The sequence below is a fragment of the Helianthus annuus genome, chromosome 9 (genome assembly GCF_002127325.2).
Source record: "Helianthus annuus cultivar XRQ/B chromosome 9, HanXRQr2.0-SUNRISE, whole genome shotgun sequence".
Lineage (NCBI taxonomy): Eukaryota > Viridiplantae > Streptophyta > Magnoliopsida > Asterales > Asteraceae > Helianthus > Helianthus annuus.
The window spans coordinates 56,473,277-56,494,047 of NC_035441.2; the positions used below are offsets into that span (position 1 = coordinate 56,473,277).

The 20,771-nt window shown below is 36.2% G+C and overlaps 1 protein-coding gene across 3 annotated transcripts; it reads left to right on the plus strand.

The window, feature by feature from the left end:
• Window positions 1–5,362: 5,362 nt before the first annotated feature.
• LOC110877774 lies at window positions 5,363–18,957 on the plus strand. Of its 3 annotated transcripts, none has more exons than XM_022125978.2 (9): window positions 5,363–5,632; window positions 7,345–7,517; window positions 8,691–8,743; window positions 9,683–9,763; window positions 13,782–13,937; window positions 16,137–16,295; window positions 16,956–17,033; window positions 17,190–17,231; window positions 18,599–18,957. In XM_022125978.2, exons 1-9 carry the CDS (start codon window positions 5,602–5,604, stop codon window positions 18,744–18,746), a joined length of 921 nt encoding a protein of 306 aa, XP_021981670.1. In that variant the 5' UTR covers window positions 5,363–5,601; the 3' UTR covers window positions 18,747–18,957. The 3 variants fall into 3 exon arrangements, with proteins under 3 accessions (XP_021981670.1, XP_021981669.1, XP_035833118.1); XM_022125977.2 differs by lacking the exon at window positions 5,363–5,632 and adding an exon at window positions 6,588–6,891; XM_035977225.1 differs by lacking the exons at window positions 5,363–5,632; window positions 16,137–16,295 and adding an exon at window positions 6,588–6,891.
• Window positions 18,958–20,771: the final 1,814 nt, after the last annotated feature.

The window sequence follows — 20,771 nt, forward strand, 5'->3', positions numbered from 1 at the left end:
AGTCCTGCAGCAAATTCCTTAACATCCAGAGGCACAGAAGGTTCAAAGAATACCCTGTCCTCTTCATCAGGCATGGCATCATAATTATGTCTCACTGGTGGTGGACACTTCTTGTAGCCTATGCATGTGACATCTCTCTTTTCCTTCTGAACATCAATGATGTGATCTAACACATAGCTAGAGCTCAAATAACTGTCTAGCTTGAGTTGGATCGCATCACTTTCGGTTTTCACACAAGCCATCTCTTTTTGCATAATCTCAAGGCGAGATATATACAAATTAATATCAGTCTGTTTTCTTGAAACCATTTTAGTCAGTTCAGCTTTATCTTTCTTTAATGTTTCAATTACTGACTTAAATTCTTTTTCATGGGTTTCATAAAACATGTTGGCTTCTGTGCATTTAGAGAGATCCACAGTCAACTTCTGATTGTGAATGAATGTCACATCATATTTCTCTTGCAAAGCGTCATGCTTACTTTGCAAGTCACTCAAATTCTCATTCACAATAGTATGTTTGTCTTGCAAGTCAAACAAACTAGCTTGTAAAGCATCATGTTTGCTTTGCAACTCAGACATACTTTTCTCCATTTCAGCACATCTAACATGCAATCTATCACATTCATCACAGTTAACAGCAGTGGGTTCATCGACACATACCTGACTTGATGAACCGTCGACATTAGCCATAAAGGCTGAATGGAGAGAAGAAGAAGTATAAGCAGCTTGATCCACCAGAATAGATCTTCTTTGAGTTTCTGCTGCAGCTTCCTCCAAGAGTTCATCAATATCTGCATCGATTGCTGCATTCGATGTCTCACCCACATAATCATCACCAGAATTGGATGATTCTTCATCAGCACTCCTGCTATAACCAGAAGAGTCTTCATCTTCAGACGATTCACCACCACTGGCAGAAGATTCTCTGCCACTGGTGTGAACTAACTCTTTCACAATTTGAGCAAAACATGCTGTTTCATCAGGAGCATCACCACCCAACTGGATTGACCAGTCACAACCTTCATCCACCTGAACTGCAAGTGCTCGGTTGGTTTGGTTATTTGCAGGCACCAATGAACGCTCAGTGTTTCTGTTCTGATTCTGCTGGTTGCCTCGGTTTCTGAAGGGATTTTGATTCCCGTGCTGTGCTGGCTTTGTACATTCCCTTTTAAAGTGGCCCCGTTCACCACAGTTGAAGCATTTAACAGCCTGCTTATCGAACCCATACTTGGTGTCTCGCTTACTTTCCAAGCTGGTTCTGCCAGTACTTTCCATCCAATCCTTTGCTCTTCTCACAGCACTCGCAAAGGCCCACTTGATGTCCATCAAGTCCATCTCTTCCTTATCAATCTGCCTGTAATCTTCTTGTGTCAGATTAATGTTTCCAATATGACCTTCTATCAACCCACAGTACGCGCTTACTACAGTGTTAAGTAGCTCCATGTGTTCCTTAGCTACTTCTACACTAATTTTAGAAAAACTTGAAGTGTCAAGCTGTACTGTATTTGGCTTTGATTGTTGACCTGCAGCAGATGATGTTCCTCCATAACACGCATATTGTGGTTGTTGAGCAGGAGGAGGAGGAGGTGGTTGTATTGGATTTCCATACAGATCTGTGGTTGGAGGCGGCTTTACAGGAACTTGCACTGGATTGCCATACATATCCGTGCTAGTGACAAACGTCGTTTGAAGTGGAGCATGTGAACCGGCTTTTGCAGATGAAGAAGTGGAGGTGCCATAATACATCTCTGGATTCTGTGGCACTGCAACTCTCTTTGCCTTCAACGTTTCTTCCTGATCCTTGTTCTCCAGAAGCTGCACAAAATCGTTGATATTTGTAGTTTTCAACGTTCCATTGTACTTCAAGATTTCCAGGAAGTCATTCCATTGAGGAGGCAATGCATCGGCAAACTTCTTTACCACCTCTGTTGGAGTCGTTGTGACTTCAAAGTTGGTCAGCTCAGTAAGTAGGTGATAGAAACGGCTTGTCATATCTCCCAAGGACTCCTTATCCATACATGTGAAGCCATCGAATTCTTTCTTCAGTAGATCTCGTCGTAGTTGACGTGTGGCTTCATTACCTACTCCTCTTGTCTTCAATGCATCCCACAGCTTCTTTGTAGTCTTGAAACTGACGAACTGATGATAAATATCCTTGCTCAGTGCTTGAGTGAGAATAGCGTATGCTTTCTTTTCTAAGTCATACGTCTTCTTTTGATCATCAGGAAGATCGGCAAATGTAGCTGTCGAAGAAGCAGCAACCTCGATAGATTGATCGAATTCCGTAGTGAACCGCAACCACAACTCTGTATTTTGACCAAGAATGTATGTATGGAAACGATCAACCCATCCCGGATATTCATTAAGATGCATCAACTTTGGAGGCCTGTTCAAACTTCCGGTTTCACTTTCGCTTAGTAGAAGACTTTGAATACTCGGAGTTTGATTTGAAACAAACGCCCATTGACCAGCTTGAGTGGCATTTGTTTGTGAGGATGTAGATACCGGAGATTCGGCCCATGATGGAGATTGACTGGTATTCATGTATTTTCCACTGTCTGGAGTCGGATTTCCCCACCAACTCGGATTCATCTTTGACAAGAAAAATAAATTCTATGTCCAAGTCACGAAAGATGATGAGCACCCGAAAGATCACACCCAGTCGAAGGACCCTGGTCGAAGGATCTGAAATCACAGAAACTTGTTAACAACAAACTGACCACAATCGAAAGATCAACTATTGTTCGAAGGATCAACAGTACTCGAAAGATTACTGTTGAGTCTCGAACAATGATTTCGAAAGATTCAAGAGCTCGAAGGATTCTCCTTTGAAAGATCCTTATCTTTCGAGCTAAATCCCTATCTTTCGGACACTTGTCTTTCGATTAGATTCCTTTCTCGAAGGATATGATTCAGACTTCGAAGGATGGGTCGAAGGATAACAATCTTTCGAGCCTTCCTTGATCGACAGATGTCGAAGGATAGTCTTTCGATGTCGAAAGATATCTTTCGAGAGGTTCTGACACAAACTGATCTGATGTGATAGGTTGGTGAAAAAGGTGATGGGTTGGTGAAGTACTTTCGGCAGAAAGGTATGTTCTGCACACAGATCTTCACCAACTTTTTGACTTTCAAAAACAATGCCCAAAAATGGCAAACCTTATCCACCAAGTCTGGTCACCGGAAACACATCGGAAATTGGCCGGAAAACACAAAGTTTCTTAAAAACCAATTTCCAAGTTACCCAACCCAACTTTAAACACTCCCGGTTAGTTTAGACACGTTTTTACTCAAAGAAAATGCAAGAAACCAAGTAAAAACAGGTGCAAAACCAAGTGTTTCAACACACCAAAACTTGTAAAAAACCCGGTTTTAAACAAGGTAAAGAGCCAAGCTCTGATACCACTTGTAGGTCCCTTTTCTCGGAGGATCGAGAACAACCTAAACCTTGTTATACTAACCCACTAGCAAGTGCGGAATCCAAGCTAGTAGGCAAACCGAGATGAAGCAAGTAGAGAAACAGACACACAAGATTTCACCGATTAACACCACTGTATTAATACGTATGAAGGTAACGGTTACAAGCACAATGTTTACAAAACCAAAGATGTAAACTCTCAAGTGTGTGTGTGTGTTTCCAGCAGAATGCTCTCAAGCTCTCTATCTATTGTCTGTGTGCATCTGTCTAACACTAACACACTGCATGAGTATATATACCCATACACAGCAGGTCCTGTCCGAAGGATCCGATAGATGGTCCGAAGGATCATCTATCGATGACAACATGTTCGAAAGATGAGCATGGACCTCGAAGGATGATCCTTCGAGGTCTAATATTCGAAGCATATCTTTCGAGCACCTCGAAGGATCAACAGTATCCTTCGAGGCTATCCTTCGATACAAACAAACATCTTTCAACTGTTGACTAAGTCAAACCAGGAGGACGGTTGACTTTGTCAACTTACAGGACTGACAAGGACATCGTTTACATACAGACCGAATACAGACAAAGTACAGACACAAGTGCACCAACAGTTTTCATATCTGAAATTGAAATTATGATATCTCGTTTATACAGATGACCTAGTTTTGTTATGTATTGACATCGAGTTTTAACATTGTGTATAAGTTTTGTGGTGAACTAGTTGATAATACGGAATCACATTCGTTAGATTCTGTATATTCAGAGCAATTGCCTATTGCAATAATAGATGAATTTCTGTGAAATCGAATATGAGTTTTATGATTCTGTATATCTCCTAACCAGACCAGTATGATTTTCAGTTGCAAGTGTGGGTTTGGGTGGAGGCAGAAGTGGGTAGTGGTTGCAAGTGTTGGTGGAGGTGGAGGTGGAGGTGGAAGTAAGCGTTGGTGTGGAGAATGAGGGGTTGGGTAGTGGGAAGGGAGGGAGACGGTGGCGATTGGCGACGGTGGGTTTGCAGGTGTTTGTTTGGGTGAAGAAGAAGAAGGGGTTGGGCCCCACACTATTTATCAATTAATTTGTGGTTTTTTAATATATGTATAAAGGGTAGTTAAGACATTTCACACTTCTTTAACTGAGCAAACTTACTGTCATCCAATCCAGGGACTATTCGAGTAACAATTTGTTAAACCACAGGGAGCAAACATGCTATTTTGAAAATGTGGGGACTAAACGTGAAGAAATGGCAAACCACAGGGACTAACCGGGCAATTAACTCTTTTATTAATAATAAACTGATAATTACAAACGTAGAACATGAATCTATATTTATACTATCCTATAACATACTAAAATATATTATTTTAATATTGGCCCTTATCTTAACAAAATAGATAATACTATTTTAGATATTTTCGGAACACGCCCTTTTAGCATAGAGATCTCCTCCTTCCTCCCTTTGAGATTCAAAACCGTACCACCCTTGATCTGCTCAATAATATCTATATGCATGCTATTTCGACTTCCAGTACTCTTATTTGGTAATAGGTACTTCACAATCAATTTCTTAAGGTTGCATATGTTGTTAGAGTTCAGATTGTAGACATTTGAACTTGGTACGGTCACATTATCGTATTTTTAACTTCATATTTCAGTTTCATCTAATCTTTATTATTATCCATTTGCTACATCCCATATTGCCATATTTCTGTCAATCTTATGAGCAATTTGTTCGGACGTGCCTTTGTTTTATTTGTGAATGGAATCAAGGTAGGTAGCTAAGAAAGCATCCATGATTTAGTAAGACTCTTTAATTTAAATAATATAATGAATTGACTACTTTAACTTGGTGTCATATTTTATTTAAACATCACATCTAACTTCCTTGATCAACATCCATCAAAGTCGTCGCATCACAACCATCAAACCTCCGACCAGCAAATCCAGCATTCTCTATTTCGATCTCATCTTTGATTAGCATGTACAAGGTTGTCCACCGCCAATTAATTATCATGCCTTGGACCGCATATGCGAGCTTCTCATGCATGGAAATGAGTTACGGATGTGGAAGTCGTGCCATTAGATAACACATCGTATTTGAGATTCTTGCATGAGACATGGGGTTGAAGGGGTCAGGCAATCCAAAGGTTTGTTGTTTGATTTGCCTGAAGGTTTCATTTCATGGTGGTTCGGCGCAGCAGGTTTCATCTAGGTCAGTTACTTGTGTTTTGTTTTTAGGATACTTAATTTGATTGTAACATATTCATGAAGTTTGTTTGCAAATCCAACTCGATCAATGTTTTTGTTTTGAGTAAAATGTTTCTTTTTTCTTTTATTGTGGGATCAAAATCAATCATCTATATATTATGCGTTGATATGCCTACACTAAACGTTGCAGTTGAGATCAATATACGAACCATTTCATCCTTAATTCTAAACTAGATTTACATCCAGTTTCAATGAATTTTTCTAAAGTCGAAACTAAATTCAGCTACTCCAAGATGATCTCTTCCGCTCTCTCTCTCTCTCTCTCTCTCTCTCTCTCTCTCTCTCTCTCTCAATTGACTTTGACCAAAACAGTCCCTAAAGTTTCAGTAATATCGCTTAAGGTCCCTTGATTTTTTTTAGAATCATTCCTCACGGTTGTCAACTAAATCTCTCCACATTTCAATTCATTCAGGTGTCTCCACATCCCAATTCTTGACAGGTTTAATTATTCTAAAAATCAATATTTAATTCGTTTCATCACATATCACAATTGTTTTGTGTGACCGCAATATTCTTATTTAGCTTCTTTTATTTCACCACTTGCTATTCTATTTTATTTCTTAATTCGAAAGTATTTATTAAAGGCGATAAATGTGTAGGTATAATCATATTTAACTTAAAATAAATTTGGTATAACATAACAATTTGTAATATCAAGTTTTATTCTTTTTTTTTTTTTCAGTTTTAAAATGTTTTTGAAAGTATATAGTCTATATAATCAAAGCATATAAAAAATATTTTATATTAATCAAACATAAATTTATTAATAACATAACACTTTGTAATATCAGGTTTGGTGAAATATAGAAGTTAATTATTACTACGCCATCACCCTTTCTTCCTTCAACTCTCCACTGGAGTAGACATACAACGCCATCACCCTTTCTTCCTTCAACTCCTGTTGCACCAGACCCAATCCCAGCTTTATCTCTTTCGATTCTCTCTGCATCAATTTCACCTTTCATTTCATCAATTTTCCCTTTTCAATTAAAGCACAACAGACCTCAAAAGCGGGGTTTTGGGCAATCAAACAGAGTTTTCTTCTGTTTGAATCAGCTGTTAGATAACATCAGATTCGAGTTGCTGTTAATTATTATATATCCATGAGGTTGCAGGATGCATATATTTGTACGATTTGCTGGGAGAATGTTACTGGCGATCGTGGCCGAGCAACGCTTCAATGCGGACATCATTTTCATCTGGGTCGGTTTAATTGGGGTTTGAGTTTTCCAAATTAATCCAATATATAATATAATACTGCACGTGGGTTTTTTGTTTTTTGTTTTTTTTTTTTTTGGCTTATTGTAATTATTATCTTTATGTTTATTAATTGTATCACAACCCGCTAAGGATTTGATTTGTTTAGCAACTAAAATTCAATTGAAAAAGATATTTAACATGATTTAATTACCTTCTTTCAGGTGTTTAGAGATTAACAAAATGGAAAAATAGTAATGGTCTTATTGCCAAACCCCTGGATAAACATCTATAAAAAAACAAAATCATTTACTTGCCCAAAACGCTTTTTTAGTAGTTTTTGATCATTTCAAGAATTAGATGAATGAATTCATGCCAAACATAGATCTAGGGATTTTGAAATGTCTACATGCTTCATTTATGTCAATGTAACTTGTGTTTCTATTGTGTTTGGTATAGATTGCATTCATCACGAATTTAGTGCGAAGGGAGAGATGCGATGTCCCAACTGTAGAAACGTTGAGACGAGTCAATGGCTTTTCCTAAACAGTCCCAGACCATCTAACGAGCTCAACGTTGACGGCTTGCTCAATCGTGGCGACGTAATGTCTCAACGTATTTATCCTGAAGCAGTAAGCTTTATAAATCTTCTTTCTTGTTGGCTGTTGCCTTACTAATTACTTGAACTTTCTAGTTATAAATTTACTACATGCACATTTTTATAATTAGGGTAGTGTTCTTATTGCTGATAAACGGTAACCTTTAGGGGGAGAGGGTGGTGATCACTCATCACTCACTCATCACTCACAACATCCAATCAAGTTCCGCCATGTCATCAACTATTATTCTATCACTCACAACCCTTTTTAGTGGAAATGCCCATCACTCACAACACCCAACAATAAACCCTCACACCCCCACACATCATTTCTTCCATCACGCGTGAAATATATCACGCAAATTGAAATCCACGCGTGGAATTTGAGCAGTGGCGGTGGTTTGTTTGCATGTATCACGCGTGAAACAGGTTTATCACGGGGAGATTTTCTCCCACCCCGGGTCCCCTTATAGTAACATTATATTATTTAGGATTATCTTATATTTATTTATGCCCCGCTTGCGGTGTGCACATATAATGTATATATGTGTGAGCGCTCGGGGGCAAAAGTGAAATGGTACTAACATTAACATTATTTTACTAATTTCGTGAAAATAACGTTAAAACCGACGGACGGTTAATCATGCGTCATGTGGTGACGTTGATAGCTGAAAGACACGGGGTACATGCACCAATCAGTCTTTGTCCCGATTGTTTGAGTGTTATGTTTCTTAGGTCCAAGGCTTGATACAAAACTACAATCGAGCCGGGGGTCTCACTGGAAGTAGCCTCTCTATTCCTACGGGGTAGAGGTAAGGCTGTCTACATCTACCCTCCTCAGACCCTACCTTAGCTTTGCTATTGGTGAGATTTACTGAGTATGATGATGATCTTATATTTATTTATGATTGTATATATTGTTTTCTAAAATAGTGCTAGGGTTGTTTGTATCTCTTCCCTATATATAGGGTATTATGTATCAATACAATACAATTCATTCTCATATTCAATACCATAAACCACTTTTACTTTGAAAATTGAGTAAACAGATATAGAACCAACTTCTTATACCTGTAAAAAGGATCCTCACTTTGTTATTGTTATTGTTAGCGTTAGCGTTCGCGTTAGTGTTAGTGCTAGTGCTAGTGTTTTTTGCAATGGCTGAGATCGTTTTCGACTAATGCAGTGTCCATGATTTCTTTTGCAGCCACAGTTCCAATCTGAAGGAGTTGGTCGGGGTCTTGCTTATGCTGTTTTAGAGTAAGCATTAATTTCTCTTATGTTTTCTGATTTGTGTTCATTCTGCCTGTTCCTTCAGTTGCGATACTTTCCTTTTTGGATGCCTAGCTATCTTCCTTTGACGTTGATTCTATGTTGATAATTTGCATACATGACCGTTACACTGACACGTCATCCTAGCCAGGTTGGATGTTGCATCGAATCTAATTGTACCTATAAACGTTGATGGGTCCCAGGATATAAAATGGCCATCTATACATCCAATGAACAATCTAATGGGCCTAGCGGATACGTGGCTTACTAAGTTTTTTATATCAAACGTGTCCATTAAAAATACACTTTTAACGATTTTTTACCTATTCTGACAATTTTGTTATAAGAATTCAAAAATTATGTTGAAGTGATAATTATTTATTTTCGTTTGGTTGTTGCAACTTGTAGTTCAGCTCCCAAGACTCGCTAACGAATCAATCTGAGTATTGAACAACTTGCAATTTTAGTTTTTATATAACTTGTGTGTAAATACCCAGTTATTAGTTTTTAATGCATGCACTAAAAATAAAGTCTGGGTGATATTCAACCCGTTCTAACACATTCTATTTTAAGCTATGTTTTTACTTAAGATAGCATAAACCAAGTTATGTTCAGTCATAAAGTGATATATTTATTTTATCTGGTTGTTGCTATCTGGAGGTTTCAGCTATCATAGCTCGCTAGAGAATCAAACTTACCCTTACCAAGAAGAACCTGCATTGTTAGTTTTTGTATTTTTTTAACAATAAAATATGTAAAAATCCAGTATTAGTATTATAGTATGCATTAAAAATATACTTTGGGTGATTTTCGACCCATTTTAGAACAGTTTATATATTTTAAGCTTGTTTTTCTTTACCTGAGATAACATAACACATAATATGAATTGATTGATGGGTTTATTTTTTATTTTTGTGGTTGTTGCAGTTCTTCAAGTGGAGGTCTGTACTCTTCTGGCTGGCTAGTGAATGATCCTTACCTTTACCCTGATAGTGCTGCACGTGCAATGTTAGTTTTTTTATATTTGCCTAACTATAATTTTTGTCAAAAACCAAGTTTATTGTTTTTATATGAAACGTATGAATGAAAATACACTTCGTGTCTTTTTTCAATACATTTTGATACCTTTATTTTAAACTATATTTTTGGGTGTGCCTATTGGCACACTAAAGTGCCTATTGGCACACCAAACCCTAGCAAATTTAGGGTTTATCTACGCAGCGTATTGGTCAATACGCAGCGTATAGGGTTAACCCTCTACGCTGCGTATTGACCAATACTCAGCGTATATAAACCATGGATTTCAGTGCCTGACAACCAATCATTGCACAGAAAACAAGGGTTATATACGTTGCGTATTGGTCAATACGCAGCGTATATAAACCATTAGATTTTTTGGGTCATTTTGGTAGGTTTGAGGGATATTTTTTCACAAAGTTTAAATACGCTGCGTATTGACCTCTAAGGAGCGTATATAAAGGTCTGAAAATGTCTTTTATACCCTTGTTTTGAGGCTATAGGAAGCCAAATACAAGGGTAGTTGTGTCATTTTGGTCTCATACGCTGCGTAGGGACCTCTAAGGAGCGTATATAAAGCTCCATTTTTGTATTTTTTTTATCATGTATTCCTTTGTTTATTTATAAAAAAAAGAAAATTATTTATAAAAAACAATATTATTAGTAAATAATACAAATATAAATTATAAAAATAAAAAATAATATAAATATTAAGAATTATAAAAATTAAAAAAGAAAATTATTTATAAAAAAAACAATATTATTGGTAAATAATACTAATATATTGTTTTGTTATCGTTTAAATTAAATTATCGTATTCCTTTGTTTATTTATAAAAAAAAGAAAATTATTTATAAAAAAAGAATATTATTCGTAAATAATACAAATATATTATATTGTTATCGTTTAAATTAAATTATCTTATCGTATTGCATCGTATCGTATCGTATCGTATCGTATTGCATCATATCGTATCGTATAGTGTATAGTATATAAGTCTCGTATAGAGGCCTATACGGGTGTTATTGTTTAGTATCGTATCGTATCGTATAGTGTAGTATAAGTCTCATATAGGTTTCCTATAGGTCTTGTATATGCATATAGGATTAGACGGGACTTAAACCACACCTATACGATACTACGATATCACACTTATAGGCTTATACGAGGTTAATACGTGACCTAAACCACACCTATACGATACGATATCACACTTATAGGCTTATACGAGGTCAATACGTGACCTATACGACGCTATACGATACAATATCACACTTATAGGCTTATACGAGGTCAATACGTGACCTATACTACGTTATATGATACGATATCACACTTATAGGGTTATACGAGGTAAATACGTGACCTATACCACACCTATACGATACGATATCACACTTATAGGCTTATACGAGGTCAATACGTGACCTATACGACGCTATACGATACGATATCACACTTATAGGCTTATACGAAGTCAATACATGACATATACTACGTTATACCATACAATATCACACTTATAGGCTTATACGAGGTCAATACGGGACATATACTATGCTATACGATACGATATCACACTTATAGGCTTATACGAGGTCACTACGGGACATATACTATGCTATACGATACGATATCACACTTATAGTCTTATACGAGGTCAATACGTGACCTAAACCACACCTATACGATACGATATCACACTTATAGGGTTATACGAGGTCAATACGGGAACTAAATCACACCTATATGCTTATACGGGTGTTATATCGTATCGTATAGTATCGTATCGGGTGTTATTTTCCTTTTTTTTTTATAAATAAACAAAGGAATACAAAAAAAAAAAACAAAAATAGAGCTTTATATACGCTCCTTAGAGATCACTACGCAGCCTATAAGACGAAAATGACACAACTACCCTTGTATTTGGCTTCGTATAGCCTTAATACAAGGGCATAAATGACATTTTCAGACCTTTACATACGCTGAGTATTGGTCAATACGCAACATATATAAACTATAAGGGTTAAAAAGATAATTTTACCACAGGTTTGGGGTTAAAAATAATTTTACCACCCTTTAAATACGCTGCGTATTGACCTATACGCAGCGTATATAAAGGTCTGAAAATGTCTTTTATACCCTTGTTTTGAGGCTATAGGAAGCCAAATACAAGGGTAGTTGTGTCATTTTGGTCTCATACGCTGCGTAGTGACCTCTAAGGAGCGTATATAAAGCTCCATTTTTGTATTTTTTTTATCATGTATTCCTTTGTTTATTTATAAAAAAAAGAAAATTATTTATAAAAAACAATATTATTAGTAAATAATACAAATATAAATTATAAAAATAAAAAATAATATAAATATTATGAATTATAAAAATTAAAAAAGAAAATTATTAATAAAAAAAACAATATTATTGGTAAATAATACTAATATATTGTTTTGTTATCGTTTAAATTAAATTATCGTATTCCTTTGTTTATTTATTAAAAAAGAAAATTATTTATAAAAAAAGAATATTATTCGTAAATAATACAAATATATTATATTGTTATCGTTTAAATTAAATTATCTTATCGTATTGCATCGTATCGTATCGTATCGTATCGTATTGCATCATATCGTATCGTATAGTGTATAGTATATAAGTCTCGTATAGAGGCCTATACGGGTGTTATTGTTTAGTATCGTATCGTATCGTATAGTGTAGTATAAGTCTCGTATAGGTTTCCTATAGGTCTTGTATATGCATATAGGATTAGACGGGACTTAAACCACACCTATACGATACTACGGTATCACACTTATAGGCTTATACGAGGTTAATACGTGACCTAAACCACACCTATACGATACGATATCACACTTATAGGCTTATACGAGGTCAATACGTGACCTATACGACGCAATACGATACAATATCACACTTATAGGCTTATACGAGGTCAATACGTGACCTATACTACGTTATATGATACGATATCACACTTATAGGGTTATACGAGGTAAATACGTGACCTATACCACACCTATACGATACGATATCACACTTATAGGCTTATACGAGGTCAATACGTGACCTATACGACGCTATACGATACGATATCACACTTATAGGCTTATACGAAGTCAATACATGACATATACTACGTTATACCATACAATATCACACTTATAGGCTTATACGAGGTCAATACGGGACATATACTATGCTATACGATACGATATCACACTTATAGGCTTATACGAGGTCAATACGGGACATATACTATGCTATACGATACGATATCACACTTATAGTCTTATACGAGGTCAATACGTGACCTAAACCACACCTATACGATACGATATCACACTTATAGGCTTATACGAGGTCAATACGGGAACTAAATCACACCTATATGCTTATACGGGTGTTATATCGTATCGTATAGTATCGTATCGGGTGTTATTTTCCTTTTTTTTTATAAATAAACAAAGGAATACAAAAAAAAAAAAAAACAAAAATAGAGCTTTATATACGCTCCTTAGAGATCACTACGCAGCCTATAAGACGAAAATGACACAACTACCCTTGTATTTGGCTTCGTATAGCCTTAATACAAGGGCATAAATGACATTTTCAGACCTTTACATACGCTGAGTATTGGTCAATACGCAGCGTATATAAACTTTGTGAAAAAATGATCCCTCAAACCTACCAAAATGACCCAAAAAAGTCTAATGGTTTATATACGCTGCGTAGAGAGCTATACGCAGCGTATATAAACCTTGTTTTCTGTGCAATGATTGGTAATTAGGCACTGAGATCCATGGTTTATATACGCTGAGTATTGGTCAATACGCAGCGTATAGGGTTAACCCTATACGCTGCGTATTGACCAATACGCTGCGTAGGTAAACCCTAAGTGTGCAGATAGGCAAACTGGGTGTGCAGATAGTTAGGGCCATATTTTTTATCAGAGATAACATAGCTAAATATATTTATTTTCTGGTGGTTGCAGTTCTCCTACTGAAGGTCTCGGTTCTTATGCCTGGCTAACGAATCAACCTTACCCTTATAGCAGTACACATGCAGAAGGGCATGTGGGTTGGTCCTCTAACCAGCCACAGTTCCAATTTGCCGGATTTAGTCCGGGTGATGCTGCTGCTGCTTTAGAGTAAGCACTTTTTCAGTCTGCCTACTCTTACAGTTGCGTAAACCATTGACCTCTGATTTTGATTCGATCGTCTATCGGGGGCGGACTTACCTTTGGCATCTTTGCTTTTCGTTATCTATATTCAATTGATGGTTAGCAAACAAAAATCCACAGTAACAATTTCTAAGTCAATATCAAAATATCTAGCTCCTCCACCTTATTAGTAATTTATGTGATATCGAATAAAAAATATAACATGATGTTCCCCAACAAAATAATGATGAATCAAGTTATATTGTGTTCATAGGTAAAACACAGTAAACCAACTTTATAACATTTTTTTTAGATAGTATATAATAAGTATCATAAAAAAACTGACATAAATAATCAAAATAATTCTCTTTAACTACTTTCCTACTATAAAATGAGGTAATGAATAGTTTTTTTTTCCTATTTTTAACAAATCATTCATAAACAGGAATATGTTTATCCAATAATATGTTACAATTGCTTTAAAATTAGTTAAGTATTTGAATTATTATTTATCACATTTGAAATAATCATGTATTTTGTAGGTAATAACCATCAAATATTAATAAGTCACAACTAACACAACCATTGTAAGACGATAAATTACCACACTTTATTTGTACATAACAATTGAAATTCATAATGTTGAGGTGTGATGTTAAATCAAACTTATGGAAAAATTTACATTTACAAAAGTAATAATAATAAGTTAAATTATAGTAAGAAATACTTTACTCTTTTGATGTAGTAGTAAATCTCACATAACCCAAAATTATAGGATTTATGATATTGTGAATGTTTTAAGAGAATCCAGACAAAATTAATGTATATGAATCTTAATGCAGCCCAAAATCGTATGAATTACAATATAAGTTTTCTTTGAGGGAATGAACAAAAACAAGTTAATTAGATGGTGTTAACTTACCATACGAAAATATGCCTCAACTTCAAAAGTAAGTCGTGTTGATAACGTGTAGTAAAACAACTACTCCTATTAGCACAATAGAAAGAGACAAGGAAGAGAGAATGGGGAATAGTTTTCTTATATTAATGTAAAGCATGAACTACATAAGCCTTTATTTATAGGCTTACAAATATGAGAGTTAAGTACATGGAGAGTCACTATATTATATTATAATGAACACATATGGATAGTCACACATTAAAGATAGTAATTCATAACATTTGCTTTATATAATTATTAGACTCTTCACATGTCATTTTAATTATAGGTTACAAAGAAGCTGAAATCACTAAAATGCCTCTAAAGTGTCTTATTTTTTTGGAAAATGCATAAGTTTACCCCCTTTAAAATAGTTTGACTCTCTTGTACATGTTGCTTCAAAATGTGTGCCCAATGTAAAATTAACAAAAGGGTAAAAAACCTATTTCTCTTAATAAGGTAGTATAGATTAAATAATAATCAGTGTTTATTTTTTTTATAAATTCATAATATTTTTTTCTAAGTAGAGCGGTTGAAAATTTTTAAGAGGTGCAGGTGAAAATTTACAAGAGGTGCGGTCGGAATTTCCGACGAAAAGTAAAACTGATTTTTTTAAAGGGTGTGCCCGCCCAACCACGGCTTGGGGTGGGTACGACCCTGCTTATTTGTGTTCATTCTGCCTGTTCCTTCAGTTGCGTCACTTTCCTTTATCGATGCCTATGTTGATAATTTGCATAGATGACCGTTACACTGACACGTCATCCCTAGCCAGGTTGGATGTTGCATCGAATCTAATTGTACCTATAAACGTTGATGGGTCCCAGGATAGATAATGGCCAACTATCCAGTGAACAATCTAATGGGCCTAGCGGATACGTGGCTTACTAAGATTTTTATATGAAACGTGTCCATTAAAAATACACTTTTAACGATTTTTGACCTATTCTGACATTTTTGTTATAAGAATTCCAAAATTATGTTAAAGTGATTAATTATTTATTTTAGTTTGGTTGTTGTAACTTGTAGTTCAGCTCTCAAGACTCGCTAACGAATCAACCTGAGTATTGAAGAACTTGCAATTTTAGTTTTTATATAAGTTGTGTGTAAATACCCAGTTATTAGTTTTTAATGCATGCATTAAAAAGAAAGTCTGGGTGATATTCAACCCGTTCTAAAACATTCTATTTTAAACTATATTTTTACCAGAGATAACATAGCTAAATATATTTATTTTCTGGTGGTTGCAGTTCTCCTACTGAAGGTCTCGGTTCTTATGCCTGGCTAACGAATCAACCTTACCCTTATAGCACTACACATGCAGAAGGGCATGTGGGTTGGTCTTCTAACCAGCCACAGTTCCAATTTGCGGGATTTAGTCCGGGTGATCCTGCTGCTGCTGCTTTAGAGTAAGCACTTTTTTTCAGTCTGCCTATTCTTACAGTTGCATAAACCATTGATACCTAGCTGTTATCCTCTGATTTTGATTCGATGTTGATATTTGACATAATGACTCTATCAACTGCTGTGGGTCATATATCAGGGGCGGACTTACCTTTGGCATCTTTGCTTTTCGTTATCTATTAATTTTCTTGCTTTACTGTTAGCATTACATTAGTGAATGTTATGTGATTTGACTTATCATCATTTAGGAATTATGTTTTAGATCTGAATACCGTTCCAGTGATACATCAATATATCACTTAATTGTACCTAGATCGGATGAACAGCCTAATAGGCCTGGCGGAAAGAGGTTGGATGCTACATCTAATCTAATTGTACCTATATATTGATGAGTCCCAGGATAGAGAAGGCTAATGGCCAACTATCGGATGAACAGCCTAATGGGCCTGGCGAAAAGAGGTTTAAAGGAGACGTGGCTCGCAAACAAATCATCCTTCCCGTTACCCTTACCAGACCTTGAACCTGCACTGTTACTTTTGCATATGAACAGTATGCACTAAAACTACACTTTTAGTGAACGTGGACCTATTCTGACGTTGTATTATAACATACCCCAATTAAGTGATATATGTAATGATTTCTTTATTTTTGTTTGGTTGTTGCAGATCTTTCACCAGTTTTCTCAACTCTGGTGGCTCGCTTACAAATCCACGTCATCAGCCTTCCCTTGAAGTACCTGCAATGTTAGTTTTTATAAGAAATGTAACGTATTAAAAATACGCTTGATGATGTTCGACATGTTCTAACACATTCTATATTGTGCTATGTTTTAGACTGTCATAGCATAACCCAAATTATCTAACAGGTTCTAACACATTCTATTTTGCTGATCATTGCAGTTCTTCCACAAATCCTCCTTATGACTACCCTGAACATGCAGTGTAAGTTTTATATCTATTTAGCAATAAGAGCGTCCACAATGTTATCATATTTCAGACTTACACAAACTGGCACATTAGATTTCAGACCCCCGACTTTTTCACACAATGAACCACTTCACTCCTACCCAGAACCTGCAGTGTTTGTTTCTAATATCTATTTAACAATAAGAGCACCCACAATGTTATTAGATTTCATACTTCCACAAACTGGCACATCAGATTTCCCACCCCCAACTTTTCACACAATGTACAAAGCTCCTTAAACTCCACCTCACCTTCCACATCATCACCACCTGCTTTTATATTTATATTGTATATATGCATATATATCAACTTACTTTTATATTATTTATATTTTGTACGTATTTCATTTAAAATTATATGCTTAAGTAATTCAATATATTTAAATTAATCTGACAGAATGAAATAGAAAGTTTAACATATATATAAAAAGCTTAAAACGAAATAAAAACACACATAAAATAAATATAAAAGCTAAATTAGTTAAAAATAACATACAATTGAATGTGTGCCCTAACTGTCTTGTTGAATTTGTTGCTTTACTTGTGCCCCCTGAAGTTGTGCATAACCATAGTTGAGACTCGGGTTTGGAGGCACACGGTTGAATAAATTCTTGAAACTGAAGTTTTGATTATGTTGGTTTGGTTTTGTGTCATTGCTTAAAAGATCTTGAAAAACACGACTGTTATCATCCATTTTTGAATGATAACAAAGACGAGATTAATTGTTGAGATGAAAATGGAAGGGTGTGGAGAGCAAAATGGTTGAGAGATTGTGAGTGTGTATATTTATAATGAACATAGAAATCGCGGTTAGTTTAGGTTTTGAGAAGGTTGTTTTTTTTTAATGACATATAGCCCTTGAGGGGGCCCACTTCAAGTTGTGGACCACAGTCGGTAAGTCCAGACATAAACCCGACAAACCTTGCAATGTGGCTGGACATAGGGTGCTCGTCCGCTCCCCTCCACGTAATCCAGACGTGAGGATTTACCCATATTGTGGGTCCTCTAATTTGTGTCAAAACCAAGTTATGAGTATTTTTGTATGAAATATGAAAAGTATGAACTAAATATCACTTTGGGTGATTCTCAACAAATTCTCAGACATGTTATTTTAAGGTATTTCTTTACATGAGATAAGATACATACCCCAAATTATGCATTGACTTATTTATCTACTTCGGGCCAAGGTCTCTACTCCCTCCTTGGCTCGATACTGAATGATTTTTACCCTTACGGTTATCCTGATAGTGCTGGACGTAGTTTGTTGTTTTGACACTTTGGTTACTTTGTTTTGACCCAATAATGTTATATGTGTATCGATATTTTTATTCTGTGTTGTTGCAGTTCTTCCACTAGAGGTCTCGCCTCTTATGGCTCGCTAATGACTCAACCTTACCGTGATAGTGATACACGTGCAGAGTTGCGTTCACAGAATCTGAATGCCTATATTCTAGGAGCAAGAAATCAAGGGCGTGAACCAGCCACAGGGTAGAGCTAGCGACATGGTTCAGTAACTCTTAAACAAGTTTTACATATGTGTGAGTTGGTTATGAACAAAAATACAAGTGTAGCTGTCAAATTACATTACATAACTACCTCCGGAACCCCTTTTACCCACAACATTTTGGTTCTCTCAGGGGCTATATGTCATTAAACAAATAGACTATAATATGGGTTGTACACTTATTGCTTCAAAATCACTTCCCGGCAAACTTTTCCAACTTGATTATTTGACTTGTTTTAAACGTTTTTCTAAGAATTCGTACGAAGAACAAACAAAAGGTTTACCTTGCATCGCCGTTTGGCATATTTGGCTAACCAGTCGATATTTTATATAATGCGATGTAACAAAATCTGGAAAACCATTGAGAAGTTTGGTGATCATCCGTGAATCTGGCTCTATCATTGATCGATTAGGTTTGTGAGTGTTTACCTTTTAACCGTTTCGTCGATTTTTGAGGAGAAGAAACTGAACTTTCGGTGATTAATGCAACAATAAAATAAGGAAATGAAATATGGATGGATCTTGAAACGGTCACCAAGTTTGAATTTGAATATATTTTATTTTATTATTGATAATTACGATATTGACCCCTCTTGTTGGTGCACTTGTGTCTGTACTTTGTCTGTATTCGGTCTGTATGTAAACGATGTCCTTGTCAGTCCTGTAAGTTGACAAAGTCAACCGTCCTCCTGGTTTGACTTAGTCAACAGTTGAAAGATGTTTGTCTGTATCGAAGGATAGCCTCGAAGGATACTGTTGATCCTTCGAGGTGCTCGAAAGATATGCTTCGAATATTAGACCTCGAAGGATCATCCTTCGAGGTCCATGCTCATCTTTCGAACATGTTGTCATCGATAGATGATCCTTCGGACCATCTATCGGATCCTTCGAGCAGACCTGCTGTGTTTGGGTATATATACCCATGCAATGTGTTGAGTTCAGTAGACTTGTTAGACAGACACACAGACAGAAAGATACCGAGAGATAGAGAGTCTTCTTGAGAGCATTCTGTCCGGAACTCACACACACACTTTGAGAGTTTATAGAACATTTCTGTAAACATTGAGCTTGTAACCGAACCCTCATTGCATTAATACAAGTTGTGTTAATCGGTGAACTTGTGTGTTTGTTTCTCTACTTGCTACTAACTCGGTTTGCTTGCTAGCTTGGATTCCGCACTCGCTAGTAGGTTTGTATAACAAGGTTTAGGTTCGTAATCCTCCGCGAAAAGGGACCTACAAGTGGTATCAGAGCTTGGCTCTTTACCTTGTTTAAAACCGGGTTTTTCAAGCTCTTGGTGTGTGTTTGAACACTTGGTTTAACACCCGTTTTTGTTGGTTTTTCTACACTTTTAAACTGGAAAACGTGTTTTAAACTTACCGGGAGTGTTCATAAGTGGGTTGGGTAACTTAAAACTTGTTTTTAGGTGACTTTGTGTTTTCCGGCGATTATTCCGGTTAAAGCTCCGGTGACTGGTTTGAAGATAAGGTTTCCTTTTTGGGCAAATTATCTTTCAAAATCGTGGTTGGTAAGATAGTACAGTCTGCCATACCCTTTTGCCGAAAGTTGACCTTCACCAACCCATCACCTTTTCACCAACCTATCACATCAACGTCAGTTGTGTCAGAACCTCTCGAAAGATATCCTTCGACTTCGAAAGATCATCTTTCGATCAAGGAAGGCTCGAAAGATTATCATCCTTCGACCCATCCTTCGAAGTCTGAAACATATCTTTCGATCAGGGAATCTTTTCGAAAGATAGTTGTTTTATCTCGAAAGATAAGGATCTTTCAAGTGTGAATCTTTCGAGATTTTGAGTCTTTCGAAGCCAGTGCTCGAAAGTCAACAGTGATCCTTCGAACACTGTTTATCATTCGAACAAGTGTGATCCTTCGGAAGTTAGCTATTCGAAAGATAAGTGTCCGAAAGATAGGGATTTAACTCGAAAGATAAGGATCTTTCAAAGGAGAATCCTTCGAGTTCTTGAATCTTTCGACATCATTGTTCGAGATT